The sequence below is a fragment of the Alosa pseudoharengus genome, unplaced genomic scaffold, assembly GCF_046254945.1.
Source record: "Alosa pseudoharengus isolate Yale_2024_CS ecotype anadromous, Long Island Sound unplaced genomic scaffold, YU_APseudo_1.1 YU_APseudo_1.1_scf_10, whole genome shotgun sequence".
In the NCBI taxonomy this organism is placed as follows: Eukaryota; Metazoa; Chordata; class Actinopteri; order Clupeiformes; family Clupeidae; genus Alosa; species Alosa pseudoharengus.
Genome location: NW_027468565.1, coordinates 24,495,076 through 24,518,785, shown reverse-complemented (window position 1 = coordinate 24,518,785; position 23,710 = coordinate 24,495,076). Strand labels below are relative to the sequence as shown.

Genomic DNA, 23,710 nt, shown 5'->3' with positions numbered 1-23,710 from the left:
GACACTCAACTGTTTAAAAACAGCACTCACTTATTCTTACTGTACTCTACCGTTTTTAAATTGTCCTAAAATTGTTGAGAGAATTGCTTTAAATTTTAAACTTAAACTGTTTACCATGTTGTTAGTCGCTTTGGTTAAAAATGCGTCAGCCAAATATGTCAGCCAAATATAATGCAATGTAATAATGTAATGTAGTGTAATGAAGAGCAGTAGCTCTACTCAAACTACATGTGCGCATGTAGGCTATGACAGATTTAATAGTCAAATCTAGCAAGAAGGAAAGTTTAAGTGGATGACATGAAAGTGGCAGTAAGACATTAGAAAGATAATAATAATAATAATAATAATAATAATAATAATAATAATAATAATAATCTTTATTTGTATAGCACCTTTCATACACAGAATGCAGCTCAAAGTGATTTACATTTGGAGGATTTAACACAATAATAAATAATATTAATAATAAATAAAAAATTTAATAATACAAACAACAAGCAAACAAACAAAACGATACATAAAACAAAAGAAGCAAAACTGGTGCTCTGAATAGCTATTCTGTTGTCTTTGAAAGTTTCTCTTGACGCATTTACTGTAGCCACAATTTGGATTAAAACCTGCTTTTACAAGGCAGAAATATTTCACAGCAAAACAGATGTGCGCTTTTCGGACATACAGGGAATACCTAATTAGGCACATTTTACACCTCTCCTCCCATCTTTTTAAACAAAACGCCCACTTTCCCCTGACCCTCCTATGAATGCATAAGCATGAAACGGAAAAGCGCAAATTGCCATTCAATTCCATTCGACAGGCAGTCTGCGATTTTACCTATTGCTTAGTAAATACCACGCCATGTTTTTATGCGCATGTTGCAAAGAACATACGCCTCAAGTGGGTGCAAAAGCGTTGATACATCTACTGTACCCCTCAAAGTGCTTTACAGTGAAGGGGAACCTCACTAACTGTAGCACCCACCTGGGTGAAACACGGCAGCCATTATGCGCCAGAACGCTCACCATACACCGGCTTCAGGTGGAGAGTGAGGGAGTGAATGAGCCAATTACACACTGGGGGGATGATTAAGGGGCCAGATTAAATGAGCCAGATTGGGAATTTAGCCAGGACACCGGGGAACCTCCTCCTCTTTTGCGATAAGTGCTATAGGATCTTTAATGACCACAGTGAGTCAGGACCTCGGTTTAACGTTTCATCCGAAGGACGGCATAATGAACAGTGTTCCCGTCACTGCACTGGGCCATTGGGATCGATTTTTGTCCAGAAGGAAGACTGCCCCCTACTGGCCAACCACCAACACCACTTCGAGCAGCAACCTAGTTTTCCAAGGAGGTCTCCCATCCAAGTACTAACCAGGGCCACACCTGCTTAGACTCAGTAATTCAGCAAAGACAGGGTATCCGTTGGTCTGGCTGCTGTCACACACACACACACACACACACACACACACACACACACACACACACACACACACACACACACACACACAGAAGCCAAACGCCACACCTCTGCTCTGCTCTCAGGTGCGCTATCAGTGTCTCACACATTTCCGGGTTACTGGGGTCTAACATTCCGCCTGTGGCCCTAACTCAGAAGCTGCACAGATCACCAGGTGTGTGTGTGTGTGTGTGTGTGTGTGTGTGCCAGCGAGGGAGAATTTAAGTGGTGTGTGTGAAGAGGGCCAGGTGCAGTGTAACGTGTAATCTAGTAGGAATGCTGAGTGTGCTGTGCTGTATGTGGTCTGATAGTGAACTCTCTGTGGTGCTGATGCTCATTATGCGGCTCTCATTTCTCCCAGTGGAATTCCGCCCACCTTACTGTAATTTATGCCTTTGATCTCCAAATGAGAAACTTTAAATCCTTAAACTTTTTTTCGCTCTCATCAGAGCGAGCACATCTGAATTCCGGACCCCCGGCATGTACATGTAGCACACACCAAACGCCTCTGGAAAACACAAACACTTCTGGAAAACACAAACACTTCTGGAAAACACCAAACGCTTCTGGAGAACATAGAATTCTTCTGTACACACCGAAAACTTCTGGAAAACACTGAACTCTTCTGGAAAACAACAAACGCTTCTGACACACCAAACGCTTCTGGACACACCGAACGCTTCTGGAAAACACCAAACTCTTCTGGACACACTGAACGTATCTGGACACACTGAACGCTTCTGGAAAACACCAAACTCTTCTGGACACACTGAACGCTTCTGGACACACTGAACACTTCTGGACACACTGAACGCTTCTGAGCGCTTCTGGACACACTGAACGCTTCTGGACACACTGAACGCTTCTGGACACACTGAACGCTTCTGGAAAACACCAAACTCTTCTGGACACACTGAATGCTTCTGGACACACTGAACGCTTCTGGACACACTGAACACTTCTGGACACACTGAAAGCTTCTGGACACACTGAAAGCTTCTGGACATGTTAGAAAGCTGCTCCGGCAGAGCAGCAGTCCAGTAAAGCCACCACTGGCGACTCTTTCAGGAGATAGGAGGCTGATTCATTAGTATGCGCTGGACGTGTGAGAGCAGCTTCTTAAAGCCACAGTGGCTTTGTCCCTCCACTAAGCCACCAGCCAGCCCCTGCCCACTGAGTGCTACTGAGAGCCTATGAATGTATATCGTCTATAAATGCTCTTAGAAAGCAAACATCTGTTCATGCAAATGTCTGTGAATGTGAAAGTCTGTATATGCAAACGTGTGTGAATGCAAACTGTGGCCCAAGGCAGAGCAACTCCAAGTGATTCTAAAATCACAACAGCAACTCAGATGTGCTCTATGCCCTCTACATGAATTTGGACAGTTATGACTGTGTAGTTATGGCTGTAATGTATAATGTTATGGCTGTAATGTGTAATGGTATGGCTGTAATGTGTAATGGTATGGCTGTATAGTTATGGTTGTAATGTGTAATGGTATGGCTGTATAGTTATGGTTGTAATGTGTAATGTTATGGCTGTAATGCATTAAATAAACACAGTTGGGCTACTCAAGCAAGCAGTAAAGCTAATAACCAGATATACACCAATTCTGTGTGGAAATATATTTGTAATGTATTATGGAAAGTCATTTTTAAACTGCTATAACAAAATTCCCTGATATTCCATGATTTTGCCCCAAAAATTATAAAATTCCCTGACTTTCCATGTCTGGAATAGACTTTCTAAAATTCCACGATATTCCAGAAATTCCATGACCCGTGGGAACCCTGTGTGTAATGTTATGGCTGTACAGTTATGGCTGTACAGTTATGGACTGACTCAACAGAACATGTGCTCAGCCTGAAGCAGAGGCGTGGTGATGTTATATATTATATTATGTTATTAGTGTTGTAATGAGTCTAGAAAGATTAAGCTCAGCCACTCAGAGAGTGAATGCTAGAAGCCTCCGTACTCCAGAGGAGAGATGATCTGCAGGTTGGTTTGCAGCTCATGACCTCCGATTGGTCTTAGAATGAGAGATGATCTGCAGGTCTCCGCCTCTGATTGGTTTGCAGCTCACGGCCTCTGATTCATCTGCAGGCCTTGGCCTATGATTGGTCCTAGTGTGAGAGATGATCTGCAGCTCTAGGGCCCCTGATTGGTCTGCAGCTCTAGGGCCCCTGATTGGTATGCAGTTCTAGGGCCTCTGATTGGTCTGCAGGCCTCGGGCTCTGATTGGTCTGCAACTCTAGGGCCTCTGATTGGTCTGCAGCCCTGGGCCTCTGAGTGGTCTGCAGCATCGGTCAAGGCGGAGCTGAGTGGAGCCGTCTGAGGGCCCTTCACTCTGTGCGGTCCGGTGATTATTTTGATCAAACACAGGTGAGTACAAGCAGGGCTCTAGAGTGCGACCACAAGGCAGAGAAAATGTTGGAAAGCGTTTGATCCAACGCAAACAGTGGTGTAGAAGGGGGTCACTTGTGCTTCAGCCTGGTTGGTGCTCACTGAACAGGACGCAGAAGTCAAAAGAGGAGACCCAAGGTCTAACTAGAACCAAGGAGCAGCATATCAATGCACACTGTTGCGACCAAACATGTTGTTCAATCAGGAGACCGTAGCAGAACGGAGCAAAACATTTTGACTTTAAACTTGCCCCATGCCCAGAGGGGCATGATGCTGTTGTAGTCTGAACTTTATGCTGTCCTGTTGCCCTGTTGGCTCGTTTAAATGCAAACACTGTTTGTTCCACATTGGATGCTGTGTGTCTCAGACTCTTCTGTGCTAATCACTGAAGCTGAAGGAATACTGGAGTCTAGGCACTGTTTACGACAGCAGAGCCATGCACGCACACACACACACACACACACACACACACACACACACACACACACACACACACACAACATAACCACACTCCAGGAGTCCACACACACACACACTAATGAAAATTCTCTACAGGATAAAATTACTGGGGGCATTTAAGGCAGTACATGTTGCTCTTGGGAGAACTGTGTGTGTGTGTGTGTGTGTGTGTGTGTGTGTGTGTGTGTGTGTGTGTGTGTGTGTGTGTGTGTGTTGGTGCGCATGTGTGTGTATTAGTGTGCGTGCGTGCGTGTGTGTGCGTATGTATGTGTGTTCGTGTGTGTCTAATTCACGAGTTCCTCGGCAGTGACGTCACTGCTGCTGGCATGTCCAGTCCTCTCCCACACTGGCCGCCTGCAGGAGGGGACTAGTGATTATCTCTGTGCTCTCAAGCATCTCGCTGAGGAGCTGCTCCTCGCCGCCCCAGACCCCTCACACAAAGCTCACCAGCCCCGGCATCTGCATCTCAAATGAGCAGGAGCTCTGAGCGAGCCTGGGCCAGGGCGCGGGTCCTGGAGCGGGTACAGAACTCTACCCACGGGATTATTTCTGTCTGTCACGTAGTATTCTGACCAGCACACTGACCGACTTTCCCACTAACAAACAGACCAAAGCATTCACAAGGCCAGTGCACTGGTGATATATGAAAGATAACAGGCACAGGTACAGGCGCTCAGATTGCCGGATAATCCCAACTCCAGTACTCACCTCGCTCACAAATGATTAGCCTACACCAGACGCCACAGCGCGTGCCTGCCGCAGCCTCAACCGGAGCCAATTACAAGAGGGGGCTGCTGATATTTTCCCATTTCAATCGATGCATCAATACATCAGTAATAACTGACAATAACACAGACACAAGCACACAGGCTCTCACAGGGTAGGCTACATAAACACATACACACATGCAGATGCACACAAACGACACACACAGACACAAACCAGCCTCGACTAGGTTACACATTCGTAAACAGCATAAAATAGGCATGTCAACTCTTACAAACAGGCCTTTTCAAACCTACAACGCAAGTGATGTAGGTCACTGTGGACCACTGTTTCTTTTTTCTCAATGCAATTAAACTGTCAACATAAAGCATGATCTCCACAAAATGCCCAGTTCATCCCGCTGGTGCACAGCTATTGTTTTTCATGTGTTGTGCACACACTGCGTTGTAATCATAGCTACTCGGTTTATGCAGAGCCGACAAGCACAGGTCAATTCACCATTATGCTATAGGCAACGGTCCGCCACACTCACCCGAATCATGTGCAGCGCACAATAATGAACCCCCCGCCCCATCCCAGCGTAGGCTTCTGTTCTATCGGTGGGAAACGGATGAAAAAATATGCCAGATGCCTTACCAGAATCGTTCTAGAGCTCTCAGGGGGTTGAGGCAACACGCTCCGAGACACTTGCTTTAGTGCATAAAGCATCTATTGAGAGGACACCCCGGAACCTGAAGATTTTTTTTTTAGACGAAGACGCGTCTGCCCGGGAATCTGTGTAACGGCGAAGGCGCATCCAGAGCATCCTTGACGAGTCTGATTGACTGATTACATCAGAAGTATATTAGTATATACGCCTATAAGACACAAGTGCACATTCGATTTGATCAGTTACACCTCCACTAATTTTATTCAGATTGCTTTCAAAAAAATGAATTGGTAATGATCGAGTATGCCTATTCACTGAAAGTGATGATGTGGTCTTGTTTGTTGGAATAACAGCAAAATCCTTTTTTTGTGTGTAAAATTTCACATTTCTAGTATATGTTTTATGTTATATTAACCATCAAAAGCATAAAGGCAATACAATAAAAACAAAACAAAACAATTGATTAGTTATGTCTAAATCTGACGAGAGTTGCTCGATTACTACTGCCTTTTAGTCTATTCTGTAGCGGGACTTCGGCACTTCAGCAGGACCGACATGAAGAAAGCTAACGCTAGGAACTCTTTCAAGCTTTCCAGATAGAATGTAACAAATTACCATACTAAAGACGGTGCAGTATCTTTCTGTTACACCCTAAAACTATTTAAACCATAAAGCCTAAGCCAGTCTTCTCGGCATGTGGGTAATGCGATTTGATAACCTGTTATCTTCAATCATTGCAATTGCTAACAATATTGTCGCTGCTTCTTTTCTTATCGGGCTGTGTTCGTCCGTACCCTAGTTAATTTGCTAACGTAATTAACTAAAAAAAGACTGCGTTAATGTCAAGTGTCCAGGCCGTCGAGGGTTTGCGTTACTATCTTAAACTTTACCAGAATGTTTACGCGTTGCCCTCTCTGCCGCTGCCTTCAGCCTTCAACAACATCAATGCAGCATCTTAAGTTACTTGCTAACACTGTTTTATTTGAAGGTTGCCATAAAAGTTCCGAAGCTGTTGAGACCATTTCCATATTTTTCCTGAGGAAGTCTAATCGTGTGTATCTTCGTGTGCATTTGACAGGTAGAGGAGGGATTGTCATAGAGCAGTGTGATGCAGTCCACGTCTGCAACATGGGCTTCTTGTCTCCTTCCACGTAAACATAAAACCCTGTAAGCTTATGGCAGAGAAACGCCGGTCGCTGCGTGGAAGAGGATCTCAGTCGTACCGCAGTCTGTCTCTGACGAAGAGGAAGACGGGTAGCGGCAGCGCCAGAGGGGCAGGGGACGGCGGTGCGAGGGCGGGCACCATTGCCACCTTTTTTAGTAATGCGCCACCCAGTAAGCTGGCATGCCCCCTGTGTGGCGAGCTGGTCCCTCGCTTCAAGATCAACGAGCACATCGACACCCAGTGTAAGAAGTTCTGTCAGGGGAATGAGGATGAGCGTGCGCTGCCGTCCAGTAGGGAACCAAAGCCCCCTGTGATGATCCTGTCACCTCAGCGCACCTGTAGGAGTACACCTGACAAGCAGCCCGGGACGAGGTCACCTCAGCGCACCTGCAGAAGTACTCCTGACAAGGAGCCCGGGACAAGGTCACCTCAGCGCACCTGGAGTACACCTGACAAGCAGCCCGGGGCGAAGTCACCTGAGCAGAGCGGTGAGCTGAAGACCAGTCCTTACTTCAAAAAGCAGCAATCACATCAGCAACAGGAGGTGGAGTTGGGAAAAGTCCCTGACCAGCCGAAAGTGGTGCAGAACGTCAGCCTTGGGAGCCTGTCCTCCAGACTGTCCAGAAAGGCCCTGACGTTCTCAGAAGAACCGACCACCAAGCAGACCAGCCGTGCTGGAGGGACAGACAGAGATGATGGTGAACTGAACAGTTCTCAAAAAGAAAACCAATCAGAGATGACCAGAGAACCACAAGGCCTATTAGTAAAGACCTCCGAATGGTTCTCCTCTCAGAAACAAGCTGTCTGTGAACACCCCCCTCTGGTAGAGAAGGAGGAGTGTGATCCCAGAATTGTAAAATCACGTTTACCGCGCACTACTACTGATGGATGTAGCAATAAGTCCTTCTCGTTGAAGAGGGGATTGATGGAGGCGCCAGGAGATAGCAGGTCCGACACACACACGCTGAAGTCCAAACTCCGCAAGAGAGTCAGGCAGGAGAGAGACACAAATAACACCCAGACGGACACCCGCCCTGTTCCCAGCGCTCAGCAAACAGGACCCAGCAAGCACATTGCACAAGCAGAGACGCCCTCAGCCGGAGAGAGCTGTGAGCAGCAGTCCAGTACTGGACCGGGTCTTCATAACGAGCAGTCCAGGACTGTGAGGAGAGCAGAGCTTGGTCTTAATCAGGAGCAGAGCTATGAGTCAACAAGGAAGAGAGAATGTGGAACATCACAATCGGAGCATCTGGAGTCCAGTGTTGACGCCACACACATGAGAGTGGGAGCATCAGGGTCTTTCCGGAAGCCGTATTACCTGCGGAACTTCCTGTCTGTGCTGGAGGTGGTGATGGAGCACGAGGACGACCGGCGGCTCTTCAACCAGGAGGACCTAGCCGCCGTCCACACCTTCCAGCAGCTCTCAGGTAACACCTGCCTACACGTGTACACCTCTCAGGTACGCAAACATCTCTCCGTGGAGGGTATGGTGGACACAGTTTTCACGAGAACCGTAGGGCCTAGGAGGACCACATTGTATTGAACGTTAGACTCAATGGGCCATCTCAACCCATCCCATAACCACTCATTTGCAGTATAGCTCCACATAGTTAAAAATGAAAAAGCAAAATGAGGCTCTGTAATCGCAGGTATCTTTGGCTGACATGTTCAGAGTTGCAACATTTTACAACAACATTTTACCTGTAGGATCACTATGACGCCCTCTGAATGCATGCTGAGTTTCGTGGAATTCTGTTCATGGGGGGGCTTACGATAAATTAATTTATATGTACATTTAGTGACCGTACACGAACACACACACAGGCCTGCACACGCACACACACACAAGCACGCACACACTTTTTAAATCGGTTCATAGTACATTTAGTACAATGAAGGGGTTGCGTTCGTGTGCTTTGATAAGCAGTGTGTTTGTGTGCTTTGATAAGCAGTGTGTTTGTGTGCTTTGATAAGCAGTGTGTGTGCTGGTGTGTGTCACCAGGGCCAGGTCAGATGCTGTATGTGCGTCTGTTCCAAAGGAAGCTAAAGTGGCTGCAGGTGGAGAAGCTGGACTACACGGAGATCAGCGCCGACCTGCGGCCCGTGGTGGACGAGCTGGTGCAGGCACGCTTCCTGCAGGATGGTGAGTAGCGCCACTTGGAGTGTGTGTGTGTATGTGTGTGTGTTTGTCCCAGTTTGAAGATCAACCATGTGTGTGTGTGTGTGTGTGTGTGTGTGTGTGTGTTTGTCTCAGTTTGGAGAACAGTCAGTTGTAAGAATAGCCGTGTGTGTGTGTGTATGTGTGTGTCCAGAGCATGAGCTGCAGGAGCTGGCGGAAGTGCTGGAGGTGCTGCCGGCCCCAGAGCTGAGGAGTCTGGCCAAGACACTGCACCTGACCGGGGGAAACAGCGCCACCCAGAGGTCCCAGCTAGTGGAGGGGCTGCTGAAGCTGGCCAAGCAACGCGCCCTCTTCCCCTCTGCCCCGGGGCAAATCAGCAGCACGGGGGCAGTTATTCTCAAGAAGTGAGAAGCACCACATCTCCTCATCTTTCAGGATTCAGACGCGAAGGTGTATCATTCAGAGATAGACAGGGTGTTGCAGTGGTGTGAGGGGACTCACTACCCAAAACAGAATTCTCTATTTGGAGACAATAAAGACAGTGGGGCAATGCCAGGGTCAAGCACAGGGTTAGCTTTGATTTTAAAATGAGTAATCACTGAAGCTTACACTATGGGTACGTGTGGAAGTTCCGTGCCCCACCAAACCTTCTGTAAACTACGAATGATTGAAATGGATTAATTGGAATAATAATCTCTCTCTCCCTCCCTTTCTCTCTCCTTTCTTCTCTCCCTCCCTTCCCCTCTCCCTCCCTCCTTTTCTTCCTTCCACTCTCTCTCCCTCCCTCTCTCACTCCCCCTCTCCCTCCCTCTCTCTCCCACCTCCCTCTCTCCCTCCCCCCCTCCATCTCTTCCTCCCTTCCTCCCTCTCTTCCTCCCCCTCTTTCTCCCGGTCCAGGGCGAGACAGTTGGCGGGCCGGTGTGTGCGTCTGTGTGTGTGTCCGCGGGCCGTCTTCTCCCGGCTGCTGCTGCTCTTCTCTCTGACGGACTCGCTGGACGATGAGACGGCAGCAGCGGGTGGGCAGGGCCAGCTCTACACCATCCTGCTGGTCAACTCCGGACAGCTGGCCTTCCCCGAGTACAGCATCCAGCGGCAGGCCAGGGTGTTCCGCCACAGGGACGACCTCATCAGGTCAGACAGCATGTGTGTGTGTGTGTGTTGGGGCGTCAATGGTTGTGTGTGTGTGTGTGTGTGTGTGTGTTTGGGTTTGGGCGTTAATGGTTTAGTTTTGTGTATGTGTGGTGGGAGTTATTAATGTGCGTGGTGGGTGTTGTTAATGTTGTAATGTGTGTGTTTGTGTTGGGGTATTAGTGTACTAGTGTAAATGATTATGACTGGCTCTCTCTCTGCGCCCCTCTCAGGTATGAGGTAGCCATTCGTTGCCTGCAGGAGGTGACTGTCGCCATGCAGTCAGGCAGCTGGGAGGACGCCCTGGGGCTTTACACGGCTGCCAAGGCAACGTGGCAGGAGCTACAGCAGAGTGGGGACCTCCAGTAAGAACATGGCAGCCAGTCTCTCTGTCTGCCCCTTGCTTCTGTTCTCATGTTGATAGATTACCTCTGAAAAAGTTTTCTGTGTGTTCAGCTTGTGAAAATGTTTCCTTCCTCTACTGTGTGTGTGTGTGTGTGTCTGTGTGCGTGCACGCATGTGTCTATGTGCGTATGCCTGTGCTTGTGTGTGTGTTTGTAGACATGAGAAGGAGCTGCCGGCATTTCTGCGGTCCTTTACTGTAGGATGGACCTACACCCGCATCATGTCTCGTGGCATCGAGATCCTACAGAGATTACGGTGTTATGAGGTGGGTGTGTAGATATTACAGAGATTACGGTGTTATGAGGTGGGTGTGTAGACTTTACAGAGATTACGGTGTTATTATGTTAGAGGATAGTAGCTTGCAAGTGATGTGATGTTAGGGGATAGCATGTAGCATGCAGGTGATGTGATGTTAAGGGATGGCTTGCAGGTGATGTGATGTGATGTTAAGGGATGGTGTGTAGATGATGTGATGTGATGTTAAGGGATGGTGTGTTGATGTGATGTGATATTAAGGGATGGTGTGCAGGTGATGTGATGTTAAGGGATGGTGTGCAGGTGATGTGATGTTAAGGGATGGTGTGCAGGTGATGTGATATTAATGGATGGTGTGCAGGTGATGTGATGTTAAGGGATGGTGTGCAGGTGATGTGATGTTAAGGGATGGTGTGCAGGTGATGTGATGTTGTGTTTATCTGTGCTGTGAGCAGGAGGCTGTGGCCGAGTTGAGGGCTGTACTGGCCCAATCAGTCTACTGTCCAGACAGCAGGGGGCGCTGGTGGGACCGCCTGGCCCTCAACTTACAGCAGCACCTTAAACTCCACGAGCAGGTACCCAATCAGCTAACACACACACACACTCACACACACACACACACACACTCATACACACACACACTCATACACACACACACTCATACATACTGGATCACTCAGCAGAGATGCTTTATAAGTATATTTATAAGAAACACATATATTTCTCCATGTGGGTGCATAGCACAGCTCATGATGTCAAGATCACCTACCTGATGTAGAAATATACACATTTCTTTATATATATGTTGTTCTGGTCTGGTTCTGGGTTCCACAGGCTATCGGTGCGATCCGGGACGGCCTCTCAGACCCACTGGTCCGGACCGGTCACCAGCTGGCACTGCACCAGCGGGCCGCCCGCATGAAGGAGTCGCCGAGCCTCAAAAAGTTCCGCCTCCTCCTGCGAGACCTGCCCAGTGTCCACATCAGGGACGTCCCCCACGTGAGTCTGGGGACGGGGACAAGGGCGCCGGAGTAGTGATGAACCGGTGTGGGAGTAGTGATGGGAGTTGTGATGGGAGTTGTGATGGGAGTAGTGATGGACCAGTAGTGATGGACCAGTATGGGAGTAGTGATGGGAGTAGTGATGGACCAGTATGGGAGTAGTGATGGGAGTAGTGATGGGAGTAGTGATGGACTGGTATGGGAGTAGTAATGGGAGTAGTGATGGACCAGTATGGGAGTAGTGATGGGAGTAGTGATGGGAGTAGTGATGGGAGTAGTGATGGACCGATGTGGGAGTAGTGATGGACCAGTATGGGAGTAGTGATGGGAGTACTGATGGACCAGTATGGGAGTAGTGATGGGAGTAGTGATGGGAGTAGTGATGGACCGGTATAGGAGTAGTGATGGACCGGTATTGGAGTAGTGATGGGAGTAGTGATGGACCAGTATGGGAGTAGTGATGGGAGTAGTGATGGACCGGTATAGGAGTAGTGATGGACCGGTATTGGAGTAGTGATGGGAGTATTGATGGGAGTAGTGATGGGAGTAGTGATGGACCGGTATAGGAGTAGTGATGGACCGGTATTGGAGTAGTGATGGGAGTAGTGATGGGAGTAGTGATGGACCGGTATGGGAGTAGTGATGGGAGTAGTGATGGACCAGTAGTGATGGGAGTAGTGATGGACCAGTATGGGAGTAGTGATGGACCAGTAGTGATGGACTGGTATGGGAGTAGTGATGGGAGTAGTGATGGACCAGTATGGGAGTAGTGATGGACCAGTAGTGATGGACCAGTAGTGATGGACTGGTATGGGAGTAGTGATGGGAGTAGTGATGGACCAGTATGGGAGTAGTGATGGACCAGTAGTGATGGGAGTAGTGATGGACCAGTAGTGATGGGAGTAGTGATGGACCAGTATGGGAGTAGTGATGGGAGTAGTGATGGACCGGTTTGAATCGACGTGAATCTTACATCTAGGCCACACTGAGGAGCAGTGAAATGGCCATATTCTGCACTGGCCATGTTTTGCTCTGTTGGCCTGTAGAATGGTGAATTTGGTACATGAGGAGCAGTAACATTGTTCCACAGGATTCGCAAGACGCTGCCTGTATCTGCAAACAGGTTTGATTAATCTGCCTTGTGAGCAATTTAATCAGCCGATGCCAATTATGACAAAACAGCATTAATCGGTTGTATTGAGCAGCCGAGCGATTAACTTGACTGGAGAGAGACTGCTTTAAGCCCAAAACAGTTTAGGGGACTGTGGGGGGGTCAGCTGTAGGTTTGAGGGCAGATCTTGGAGCACCGTCCAAGGTGACATGTTCCCGCACCAGGGGGTTATGTGTAAATCTGTGTTCCTGTGTGTGTGAATAGGCGTGTTCGACTTGAGGCAGATCTGTGCAGATCTGACTTGATGTGATGCATGCTGGGTTGAACACAATGCATACTGGGATGGACGCAATGCATACTGGTTAGAAATTCTGTCCGACTTCTGTCAGCCGGGGAGGGACTTACCACCGTGACACCATGTCACATGACCTTAAAATATCGCGGGAGTCTTAGCCTGCAGACAGATCTTGCAGTTGCCTTCCACGAGCTGCACGAGCTAAAACACGCCCTCATGATGTCAATTCAAAGACGTGATAGGGCCATTTTGGAGGAATGTCCTCATGACGATTATGACGGGAGTCTCATGCTGCATCCTTATGTTGGAATATGCGAAAATAAACAGAAATCGAAGGGATACCTTTTTATACGGGATTTCTGCACAATGGTAGGCTAGCCTACTGAAAACGTTTGGATATTCTGTTATTTTCTGCTGTTGGCTAAATAGATAGACACACATATAGGGGAAATGTGCTACAATGCAGTTGTATGTGCTACAATGCAGGCCTGTTAACTGTATGACAACAGTGGTTTATTTAAACTACATCATAAGAATTTATTTCGTCAGTCATCATGCTCATTTTAATGAGTAAGAATGAAAATTCTGCTGTGTTTATTGCAAACAACATTCCGCGATATCTCCAGCGAGTCATGTCAGGCAGACTGTAGCCTGTCTGTCCGGGATGAGCTGCCCTCTGTTGTAGCTCCTCCCGGCTAGCCTCTGAAGATCACGTTTACGTAGAAAGCCAGACCAAGTCAGATCTGCCTCAAGTCGAACAAGCCTATTGGCCAGGTCACCATCCGAGGTCACATGTTCCCGCACCAGGGGGGAATAGGTAAATCTGTGTTCCTGTGTGTGGTTGGCCAGGTCACCATCCGAGGTCACATGTTCCCGCACCAGGAGGGTATGGGTAAATCTGTGTTCCTGCGGCCGGCCGACCAGGAAGAGGGAGAAGAGGGCGGGGCCACAGTCATGTGCTCTGTGGAGGACCTGGCGCTGGCTCACTACAGACAGCTGGGCTACGACCAGGGTGAGTTAGCACGGAGTGTGTGTGTGTGTGTGATACGACCAGGGTGAGTTAATATAGAGTGTGTGTGTGTGTGTGGGGGGGGGGGGGGGCGGCTACGACCAGGGTGAGTTAGCACAGAGAGTGTGTGTGTGTGTGGGATACAACCAGGGTGAGTTAGCACGGAGCGTGTGTGTTTGTTTGTTTGTGTGTGTGTGTGTGTGTGTGTGGGCAACAACCAGGGTGAGTTACCATGGAACGTGTGTGTTTCTGTGTGTGTGTGTGTAATTAGTATGGAGTCTGTGTGTATGTGACAGATAAGTGCAGATCCCATTAGCTATGATCAGGTTGAGTTAGCATGTAGCCTGTGTGTGTGTGTGTAATTAGCATATAACCTGTGTGGGCTACGATCAGGGTGAGTTGGAATGGAGCCTGTGTGTGTGTGTGGGGGGGGGGGGGGGCGGCTACGACCAGGGTGAGTTAGCACAGAGAGTGTGTGTGTGTGTGGGATACAACCAGGGTGAGTTAGCACGGAGCGTGTGTGTTTGTTTGTTTGTGTGTGTGTGTGTGTGTGTGTGGGCAACAACCAGGGTGAGTTACCATGGAACGTGTGTGTTTCTGTGTGTGTGTGTGTAATTAGTATGGAGTCTGTGTGTATGTGACAGATAAGTGCAGATCCCATTAGCTATGATCAGGTTGAGTTAGCATGTAGCCTGTGTGTGTGTGTGTAATTAGCATATAACCTGTGTGGGCTACGATCAGGGTGAGTTGGAATGGAGCCTGTGTGTGTTTGTGTGTGTGAGAGAGAGAGATGGGATATTGTGTGTGTGTGTGTATGTGTGTGTATGTGTGTGTATGTGAGTGAGATCGTGATCATATGCGTGTGTGAGGTTGACCGTGTCCCTTGTCCTGCAGGGCTGCATGGCGAAGGCTCCACCTTCTCCACCCTGTTTGGGCTTCTCATGTGGGACATCATCTTCATGGAGGGCGTGCCTGACGTCTTCAGATACCCCTATCAGGTAGGACACACCATCATACACCACCTAAAATCATACACCACCAAAATCCCCCTGTACCGCAACTTCAGGTCTGTGGGCTGTGAGATAGTTGTGAGCTGTGGGGGGAGTTGAGTAGTGTTGGACGTTGACTAGTGTTGGCTTGTGGGGGTATTTGAGTAGTGTTGGGTTGTGGGGGTAGTTGAGTAGTCTTGGGATGTGGGGGTAGTTGAGTAGTGTTGGGTTGTGGGGGTAGTTGAGTAGTGTTTGGATGTGGGGGTAGATGAGTAGTGTTGCGATGTGGGGGTAGTTGAGTAGTGTTGGGTTGTGGGGGTAGTTGAGTAGTGTTAGGTTGTGGGGGTAGTTGTGGGCTGTGGGGGTAGTTGAGTAGTGTTGGGTAGTGGGGGTAGTTGTGGGCTGTGGGGGTAGTTGAGTAGTGTTGCGATGTGGGGGTAGATGTGGAGATGTGGGTGGTTGTGGGATTGTGGGTGAGGGCTGGGTGGTTGGTTTGCTCGCTGCTCTTTACCAGTCTGTTCTCGTCGCGGTCAGACGTGTCCACTCGACCTGCACACTGACTGTTTCTACGGTAACCGGCAAGAGGCCATTGAGGCGCGGGTGCAGCTGGTGCGGGAGGCAGCGGTGGAGACACTGCAGGAGCTTCTGGCAGACGTGTGGCAGAGCCAGCAAGGCCGAGTGTGTGCGCTCGTCAGCTGGGAACGTTTCTCCTCTCTGCAGCAGGCTCAGGTGTGTGTGAGTCTTTTGCTCTTCTCTCCATCCAGCATCTAGTGGAGTATGTGTGTGTGTGTGTATGACTCCTCTCTCCACCCAGAGTCTGGTGGGATGTGTGTGTGTATGACTCCTTCTCTCTCCACCCAGAGTCTGGTGGGGTGTGTGTGTGTATGTGTGTATGACTCCTTCTCTCTCCACCCAGAGTCTGGTGGGGTGTATGGGTGGTTCCTTCCTGGCAGAGGTGATCCTGCGGATGGCCAGAGACTACAGGCACTGTCGTGGAGGCCTGCCAGACCTGGTGGTGTGGAGCTCTGTGTCCGCTAGCTACAAGGTGAGAAGACTAGCACACCGGGCAAACACCTCTACTGTAGCCGAACTAGCTTATCTCATCTGTAGCTGAACTAGCACACCTCTCCTGTAGCAGGACTAGCATGTCTCTCCTGTAGCTGAACTAGCACACCTCTCCTGTAGCTGAACTAGCTTATCTCACCTGTAGCTGAACTAACACACGTCTCCTGTAGCTGAACTAACACACTTCTCCTGTAACTAGCACATGTCTCCTGTAGCTGAACTAGCACACCTCTCCTGTAGCTGAACTAGCTTATCTCACCTGTAGCAGGACTAGCACATCTCTCCTGTAGCTGAACTAGCTTATCTCATCTGTAGCAGGACTAGCACACCTCTCCTGTAGCTGAACTAGCTTATCTCACCTGTAGCAGGACTAGCACATCTCTCCTGTAGCTGAACTAGCTTATCTCATCTGTAGCAGGACTAGCACACCTCTCCTGTAGCTGAACTAGCACACCTCTCCTGTAGCTGAACTAGCTTATCTCACCTGTAGCAGGACTAGCACACCTCTCCTGTAGCTGAACTAGCACACCTCCTGTAGCTGAACTAGCACACCTCTCCTGTAGCTGAACTAGCTTATCTCTCCTGTAGCAGGACTAGCACGTCTCTCCTGTAGCTGAACTAGCACACCTCTCCTGTAGCTGAATTAGCTTATCTCACCTGTAGCTGAACTAACACACGTCTCCTGTAGCTGAACTAACACACTTCTCCTGTAACTAGCACGTCTCCTGTAGCTGAACTAGCACACCTCACCTGTAGCAGGACTAGCACACCTCTCCTGTAGCTGAACTAGCTTATCTCACCTGTAGCAGGACTAGCACACCTCTCCTGTAGCTGAACTAGCTTATCTCACCTGTAGCTGAACTAGCTTATCTCACCTGTAGCAGGACTAGCACACCTCTCCTGTAGCTGAACTAGCTTATCTCACCTGTAGCAGGACTAGCACACCTCTCCTGTAGCTGAACTAGCACACCTCTCCTGTAGCTGAACTAGCTTATCTCACCTGTAGCAGGACTAGCATACCTCTCCTGTAGCTGAACTAGCTTATCTCACCTGTAGCAGGACTAGCACACCTCTCCTGTAGCTGAACTAGCTTATCTCACCTGTAGCAGGACTAGCACACCTCTCCTGTAGCTGAACTAGCTTATCTCACCTGTAGCAGGACTAGCACACCTTTCCTGTAGCTGAACTAGCACACCTCTCCTGTAGCTGAACTAGCTTATCTCACCTGTAGCAGGACTAGCACACCTCTCCTGTAGCTGAACAAACCACAGCAAACGCCCCAGCAGCAAAGCAAGGCTCTATAAAGAGTCCCAGCAGCAAAAGAGAGGACAGAAATGTTTTCTGTTTACAGTGTACTGTACTTTTTTAAAACATAAACTGAAGCAGTTTGTTGTACAAAAAACAACAATCACCCATTTTTATTTTTTAATAAATATATTGAGCCAGACTTCACATTTCCATGAACCAATGGGTGAGCCCTGCGCTGAAAAAGAAAACACAAACACAAAAGCATAAAGATAAATCACAAGTATCTCATTTGTCAGCTAATACAGCTTCTCTGTGTGGGTTTGTTCTTCTCTGTGTTTGCCCAGCTGGTGGAGGTGAAGGGCCCAAACGACCGTCTGTCCCAGAAGCAGCAGATCTGGCTGGACGAGCTGCGCAAATGGGGTGCGGACGTAGAGGTGTGTCATGTGACCGCCATCGGGGCACGTGCCACCCGCCTCAACTGATGGGCACACAGAAGACAGGTACCTAACACTGGACAGGTGCAGTGCTCACCTACAATACACCTCCTGTATGGACTAATGTAGGATCCACCCTCCTGTGTGGACTAATATAAGATCCATCCTCATGTGTAGACTAATCCAGGATCCATCCTCTTGTGAGGACTTCAGTAGGATGCATCCTCCAAAGACTGTCTAGTATGTGCAGGAGTGTATGAAATGTGCAAGAGTGTCAGTGGAAATGAGAGACTGTGGCCATGGTCACGATGGACTCCACAAGCATGCCTTTATGTTCTGTGAACAGAAGTTAGGGGGGCGGTCATTCAGTGCTGACCTCCTAGATCTTACAGTTGGTTAAGCTGCTGGTTTTTTCCAAGTGCTATGGAATGGAACTGTGAAATAAAAAGTAACACTAAGCGTTGAATACTCCTGTGTGGTCATTCTGAAATCTGACTGAGGGCCATCGGAAGATGGAGACGTTTGGTGGAGAGTGGTTGCTATGAGGGTCTCCATCTTATCCACTGCTGGCCTGAATGAAAAGGCCATTCAGTGAAGAGTGTGAGAGTCGACCTTCAGACGACCTTCCAAGTCCCTGCCAGGTCATAAACTCGTGAGAATGCACATGGGAAAATGCAGGGAAAGCCTTGTCTGGATGCTGATGCCTCAGGCGCTGATAAGGCATTCATGGAGTTCTAGAATTCTCTCTGGTCATTTCATCTCTATTCATGCCTTTGTGCAACTTTCTCTCCCTCTTTCTGTCTCCGTCCCTCTCTGTCTCTCCCTCTCTCTCTTACACTCTCTCTGTCTCTCTCTGTCTCTTCCTCTCTCTCTCTTCCACTCCCTCTCTCTGTCTCAGTCTCTCTCTATTTCTATCTCTCTCTCTCCCACTCTCTGTGAAAAATACTAAACTGCTCCACTGTTAGTATGTTAGTGTTTGGCCACAGCCCACACCACACCTCTATTCTTCAGTGCTGCATGTGTGAGTGTGTGAGTGTGTGTGTGTGTGTGTATGTGTGTGTGTGTGAAAGAGAGAGAGTGTGTTTGTGTGTGGGTCCAGTAAGTGCTTCTGTGTGGATGTGTCCATACACAGGTGGTCAGTGCAGCCTGTCTTGTCTCCCCTGTTCCACCGCCACACTCTCCTCCCGCCTTCTCAGACGCCTTAGGGTCTTCTCTCCTCTCTCTCCTCCCTCTCCTCAAGAGCCGATCTCTTGTCCTTCACCCTAAGACGCCTCAGGAGCCGATCTCTCCTCTCTCTCCTCCTTCACCATAAGACACCTCAGGAGCCGATCTCTCCTCTCTCTCCTCCTTCACCCTAAGACACCTCAGGAGCCGATTTCCTCCCTCTCCTCCACCCTAAGACACCTCAGGTGCCGATCTCTCTCCATCTTCATCTTGGCCTCCAGGACCTTCCTCAGAGACCCCAGGCTGTCATGGACGATGGCAAATCCTAACACAAACACAAACAGTAATAATTCAGTTTGGTCCGTATGCTTATGACTCATAGTGGTAGCAGATGGATTCCTGTAGCAAACGAATCACTGCTCATGTGAGAAAACTATAGTCATTATTCCCATTAATCCATTTCCCCAGGCTGACATACTGTAGATCAGGGATTCCCAAACTGTGGTACGTGTACCACCGGTGGTACGCAAGCTTCCACTAGGGAGTACGCAAGATGAAAAAGGGTAATGTCGGAAAGGTGTTAAACATTTTTTTTAATCTTAAGCCTATATTCTCTTTGTTCTTTGTGTTTCATAATGTTGTTCTCCACAATGTTTTTTTTAGTGTGGGAGCTCATAGACTAGTTGCTCATTCTGATTTTGTTATTTGTTATCATGTAGGGCGGCTAATTACACATGATGCATGGAATGCGTCAATAGAATGTGTTAGATTTTTATGTGAAGGATGGTGGGGGTACATGCGAGCCGATGTAGGTGGTGGTACGGGGAAAAAAAGTTTGGGAACCGCTGCTGTATATCTGGTTCTGCGCCCTCTGGTGGACAGTGGTCAAAATGTACCACATATTGGATTAACAATATAATCATGTGTGATCTGTGGGTCCGCTGGCATGCTGCATCCGTGTGTGTGGTACTGATAGCAGACTGGACCAGTGACTGGTGTGTGGTGGTATAGTATAGCTGGCATACTGCACCTTTGTGTGTGCGTGGGTGTGTGTGTGCGTGTGTGGTGTGTTATGTACCATTGTTGGTCTCTGCTTTCATTTCCTGCAGCTCCTCCCAGAGTTGCTTCTGCAGTTTGCTGATGCGCCTGTCAATCAACTCCTCCAGGCTGCAGTCGGGGTGTGGCGGGGCCCGCCTCCTCTGGGAAATCTCCAGTCTGGTCAGCCTGTCTGACAGCTGGACACATCTCTCCACCATGGCCTTCTCATCGCTACTCTTCTCATAAGACAAGAGGGGCAGGCAGGAGACAGTGTCTCTGTTACTGAACTTACCACACACAAAACTGGAATAAGTAGCTTTCAAACTGGGGAGAGCCCTAACCTTGTAGCACCCTAACCTTGTAGCACCCTAACCATATGGTCCTAAGCTACCTTAACCCCCCTGGTGGAGCGCAAACACCTCACAAACAGGACACGTGGTCACAGACATTTTACTTGCAAAATGAAACATTTTCTAAGGGGTGCGTGAGTAAGTGAATTACCTACAGTTGCACCAACAATAACAGATATCACTGTAAAAAAAACTGTAACAGACGTCCACAGGTAGGTTCAATCAGGCATTTGATACACACACACTGCGATATATGCACACATTGTGATGTATGCACACACTGCTATTCTTACAGTTTTGTTTTTGATGGACTGACACAGCTTGGCGATCTTGTCCACGGCGTCCCAGAGCACACACTCCTGCTCCCTCAGACCGCTCTGCCCTGCGGCTGTTAGTCTGGAGACACGAAGGGAAGGGCACAACCTCAGCGGCTGGCAGGACCCCACTAACGGCAATAGAGTCCATTAAGGAATATGTGTGTGTGTTTATGAGGGATGTGTGTGTGTGGGCGGGAGATGGTTTACTTTGTGTCCAGTGTGTTGCTTGATGGTGTGCTGGTCTGGTCTAGGGCGCGTCCTCGCACTGCTTTGCTGCATTGCAAACGGACCTACACACATTCACACAAGCATATCATATAGCAGCAGTTTAAAATCAACTTGGTACCATCCTGTAGTAACATGTTGGCTATATTGAGATTTGTGCTGTGTTGATGGCTGTGGGCCTGTTTTAAAGTTTAAAGATAGCGTGTGTTTGTGTGTGTGTTTGTGTATGACCACGTGGCAGCGATATCAAAGAGTGTTGCAACTCTCTTTCTCTCTATGGCTCTGGTGTGTGTGTGTGTGTGTGTGTGACTGTGTGTGTGTTTACATGCGTGTGTGTGCAAGTTTGAGCAACCTGTGCTTCCAAATCTCTGAGCTTGGACTCCATGAGTGTTTGGGAGCCGTGATGCTGTCGTATCAGCTTGTAAATTCTCTCGTTGGTGCTGCGGAAATCAGCAGCCAGCCTGGTAATGCTGTCGTCACACCTGTTAACATCCACAACACACACACACACACATTACACACACACACATACCTTATGCCTGTTACACGTGTGTGTGTGTCTGTGTGTTTGCCGTAAGTCTGAGAGGAGAGTGTGAAGTGTCCTGATGAGTATTAAAGATCAGACAGAGCAGTAAGTGCAACTGCGTGTGTGTGTGTGTGTGTGCCATATTTGAAGTTATTTAGAAATAATGTAAAATGTGTGCATGCATGCATATGTGTGCGTGTGTCTGTTTGAGTGTGTGTGTGTATGAGTGTAAGTGTGTGTTACTGAAGCAGAGCAGTGTCCAGCTCTGGTCTTCTCTTGGAGTATGAAATAGGAGCCAGCAGCCCAGTCTGTTAGCTGTGTGTAATACGAGAGGTGCAACATCATCATCACTAGAGCACACACACACACATTCACACCCTAAGGGGAATACACAGGAGAGAAGCTGAGTGGAGATTCCCACTTCAGTACATCCTAGTACTGTTTACCTCATTAGACCTGCAGTGAGATCAGCCGTTTTATCGCTGGGATGATCAGGACTCTCTAATGATGCGCTCAGGTTCTTCTTTGAGCATACGCATACACAGAGAATAGTGACTGGTTGCAGGGAAGTCCTCTCTTATTCCTACACTGCACTGCAAGCTGAACTGGACTGGATCTGATAGTTGTAGGCCTACATTTAAAATCTTGTTTTTAAAACAATTGCTAAGGTTCTGCCACTCAAATTCCCCACTAACAGAGTGTGTCAGGCACCACAGATCGGCCTTCTGCTTGACTCCCTGTGTGAGAAGCCAAAGGAACAGATGGTGGGGAGAGCAGGAAGTGGAAGTATCAGAGAAGGAAGTCTCTGAAGATAATGTTGACCTCTGACCTCCCCACTCTGGCTCTGAGGTCACTCAGGACCACCAGCTGCTGCACCTCCATTTTACGGACGCTGGCTTGGGTCCTGTAGGTCACCTCATCCTGAGCCTGCATCTGCTGCTGGACACCCTGTACACACACATATCTTAATACAGTTTATACAAACACACACACACACACACACCTCAATACAGTTTATATACCCACACACACAGGAAAACCTCTCTATAGCACAAACAGGTGTTCCCTGGATTCAATTACCATAGTAGCCTAAGCTACCTGAATATCCTTGTTGAGTCGGTGAATAAGCGCCGAAACTGCACGGATGTGTTCGTCAAGTAGGAGACGGATCTGGTCCTGACCTTCAGCCTTTCTGACAGCGCTGCCCTTGCACGGATTGGGGGCCATATCATCACCCTCGGGGAGCTCTGACTGTCTCTCACTTTGGCGAGTTCTCCTGTGAGGGATACCAGAGTGACCGAATAGTTCTGTATTAGAAGCCTAATGAATGAAAACGTGACCTTTTTAAGACTCCCACTTGTCATGTCTCGGTAGAGTAGGAAGGCGCGGTCGCAGCATCTCGGGTAGGGTGGCAGGTGAGCAACAGCGGCAGACAGCCCCGCACGCAAACAACGTCCCTTAGCTTTGTGGAGAAAAAAAAATACTACAGCTGAACTTTTTAAAAGCACCAATGCAACAGTAGACTTTGCAAAACAAAGACGTTCGTAAATTCTCCGAAGCAGAAATTCGATAACAACGCATAGCCTATACCTGGGGAAAACGTTTGCCGTCCGACCACTGCAAAAGGCATGGATTAACAGCGGTTTCCACCTATGCTCGACATCTGATATTCTGTCTTGAGGCTGGTATCCTCAATGGCAAAAGATGACGCTGTCACCTTAGTAACGAAATACACTGTAGGCTAGGCTATGCAAATTAACCCCCTTTCATTCACAGGATTGTTAGTCCAGTCATTTTAAAGGGTTGAACAAATTGCAACACAAGCAAACTTAACTGATTTTGAATCCTCAATATGTCCTGAGTAAGGGAAAAAAAGCCCCGAAGAATCCCAATAGGGGAAAGTTTAGAAAAAGACCTAAATATACCCTATTCATGCGCCTATACAATATGTTTCTCACGCAAATAGGGGAAAAAAATTAACTTTCACATATCACAATGAAAATTACTGAGTTGATTACTTACATCAAGACAAACAAAAAATGTATTATACGTTTTTTGAAATTGTTTGTTAACATGGGCAAACAGGGCATAATGTAATTATGTATACTACTGTAGTGACCCAAAACTAATTGCAACATTTGACAAACAAATTGTCCAAGGCATGGAGGAAGAT

At 48.2% G+C, this 23,710-nt stretch overlaps 2 protein-coding genes across 7 annotated transcripts; one reads left to right on the top strand and one right to left on the bottom strand.

The window, feature by feature from the left end:
- Nucleotides 1-6,227: 6,227 nt before the first annotated feature.
- Nucleotides 6,228-20,329, top strand: fan1 (FANCD2 and FANCI associated nuclease 1). 6 transcript variants are annotated; one of them, XM_076268339.1, is made up of 14 exons: nucleotides 6,228-6,296; nucleotides 6,772-8,285; nucleotides 8,861-9,001; nucleotides 9,171-9,381; nucleotides 9,875-10,108; nucleotides 10,339-10,470; nucleotides 10,667-10,775; nucleotides 11,221-11,340; nucleotides 11,600-11,764; nucleotides 13,947-14,184; nucleotides 15,076-15,179; nucleotides 15,705-15,899; nucleotides 16,087-16,215; nucleotides 17,828-18,350. In XM_076268339.1, the coding sequence occupies exons 2-14, from the start codon at nucleotides 6,869-6,871 to the stop codon at nucleotides 17,963-17,965; spliced, it is 3,333 nt and encodes a 1,110-aa protein (XP_076124454.1). In that variant the 5' UTR covers nucleotides 6,228-6,296; nucleotides 6,772-6,868; the 3' UTR covers nucleotides 17,966-18,350. The 6 variants fall into 6 exon arrangements, with proteins under 6 accessions (XP_076124454.1, XP_076124445.1, XP_076124438.1 ...); XM_076268330.1 differs by adding an exon at nucleotides 20,191-20,329 and having other exon boundaries at nucleotides 6,234-8,285; nucleotides 17,828-17,983; XM_076268323.1 differs by having other exon boundaries at nucleotides 6,234-6,389.
- LOC143138329 (protein FAM81A-like) lies at nucleotides 19,282-22,764 on the bottom strand. The gene is made up of 7 exons (XM_076298828.1): nucleotides 22,636-22,764; nucleotides 22,367-22,485; nucleotides 21,364-21,493; nucleotides 20,994-21,076; nucleotides 20,763-20,865; nucleotides 20,160-20,355; nucleotides 19,282-19,406 (listed from the first exon to the last, which is right to left on the bottom strand). Exons 1-7 carry the CDS (start codon nucleotides 22,762-22,764, stop codon nucleotides 19,282-19,284), a joined length of 885 nt encoding a protein of 294 aa, XP_076154943.1.
- Between the last annotated feature and the right edge of the window lie 946 nt (nucleotides 22,765-23,710).

Bases quoted from the DNA above. Each gene is read 5' to 3' on its own strand.
- fan1 (XM_076268330.1), top strand. From the start codon at position 6,869: ATGGCAGAGAAACGCCGGTCGCTGCGTGGAAGAGGATCTCAGTCGTAC. The intron at 10,109-10,338 runs GTCAGACAGCAT...CGCCCCTCTCAG, and splicing joins CACAGGGACGACCTCATCAG to GTATGAGGTAGCCATTCGTT. The intron at 10,776-11,220 runs GTGGGTGTGTAG...TGCTGTGAGCAG, and splicing joins AGAGATTACGGTGTTATGAG to GAGGCTGTGGCCGAGTTGAG.
- LOC143138329 (XM_076298828.1), bottom strand. From the start codon at position 22,764: ATGGCCCCCAATCCGTGCAAGGGCAGCGCTGTCAGAAAGGCTGAAGGT. The intron at 20,866-20,993 runs GTAAACCATCTC...TCGTGTCTCCAG, and splicing joins AGCAACACACTGGACACAAA to ACTAACAGCCGCAGGGCAGA. The intron at 20,356-20,762 runs GTAAGAATAGCA...TCTTATGAGAAG, and splicing joins AGTCCATCAAAAACAAAACT to AGTAGCGATGAGAAGGCCAT.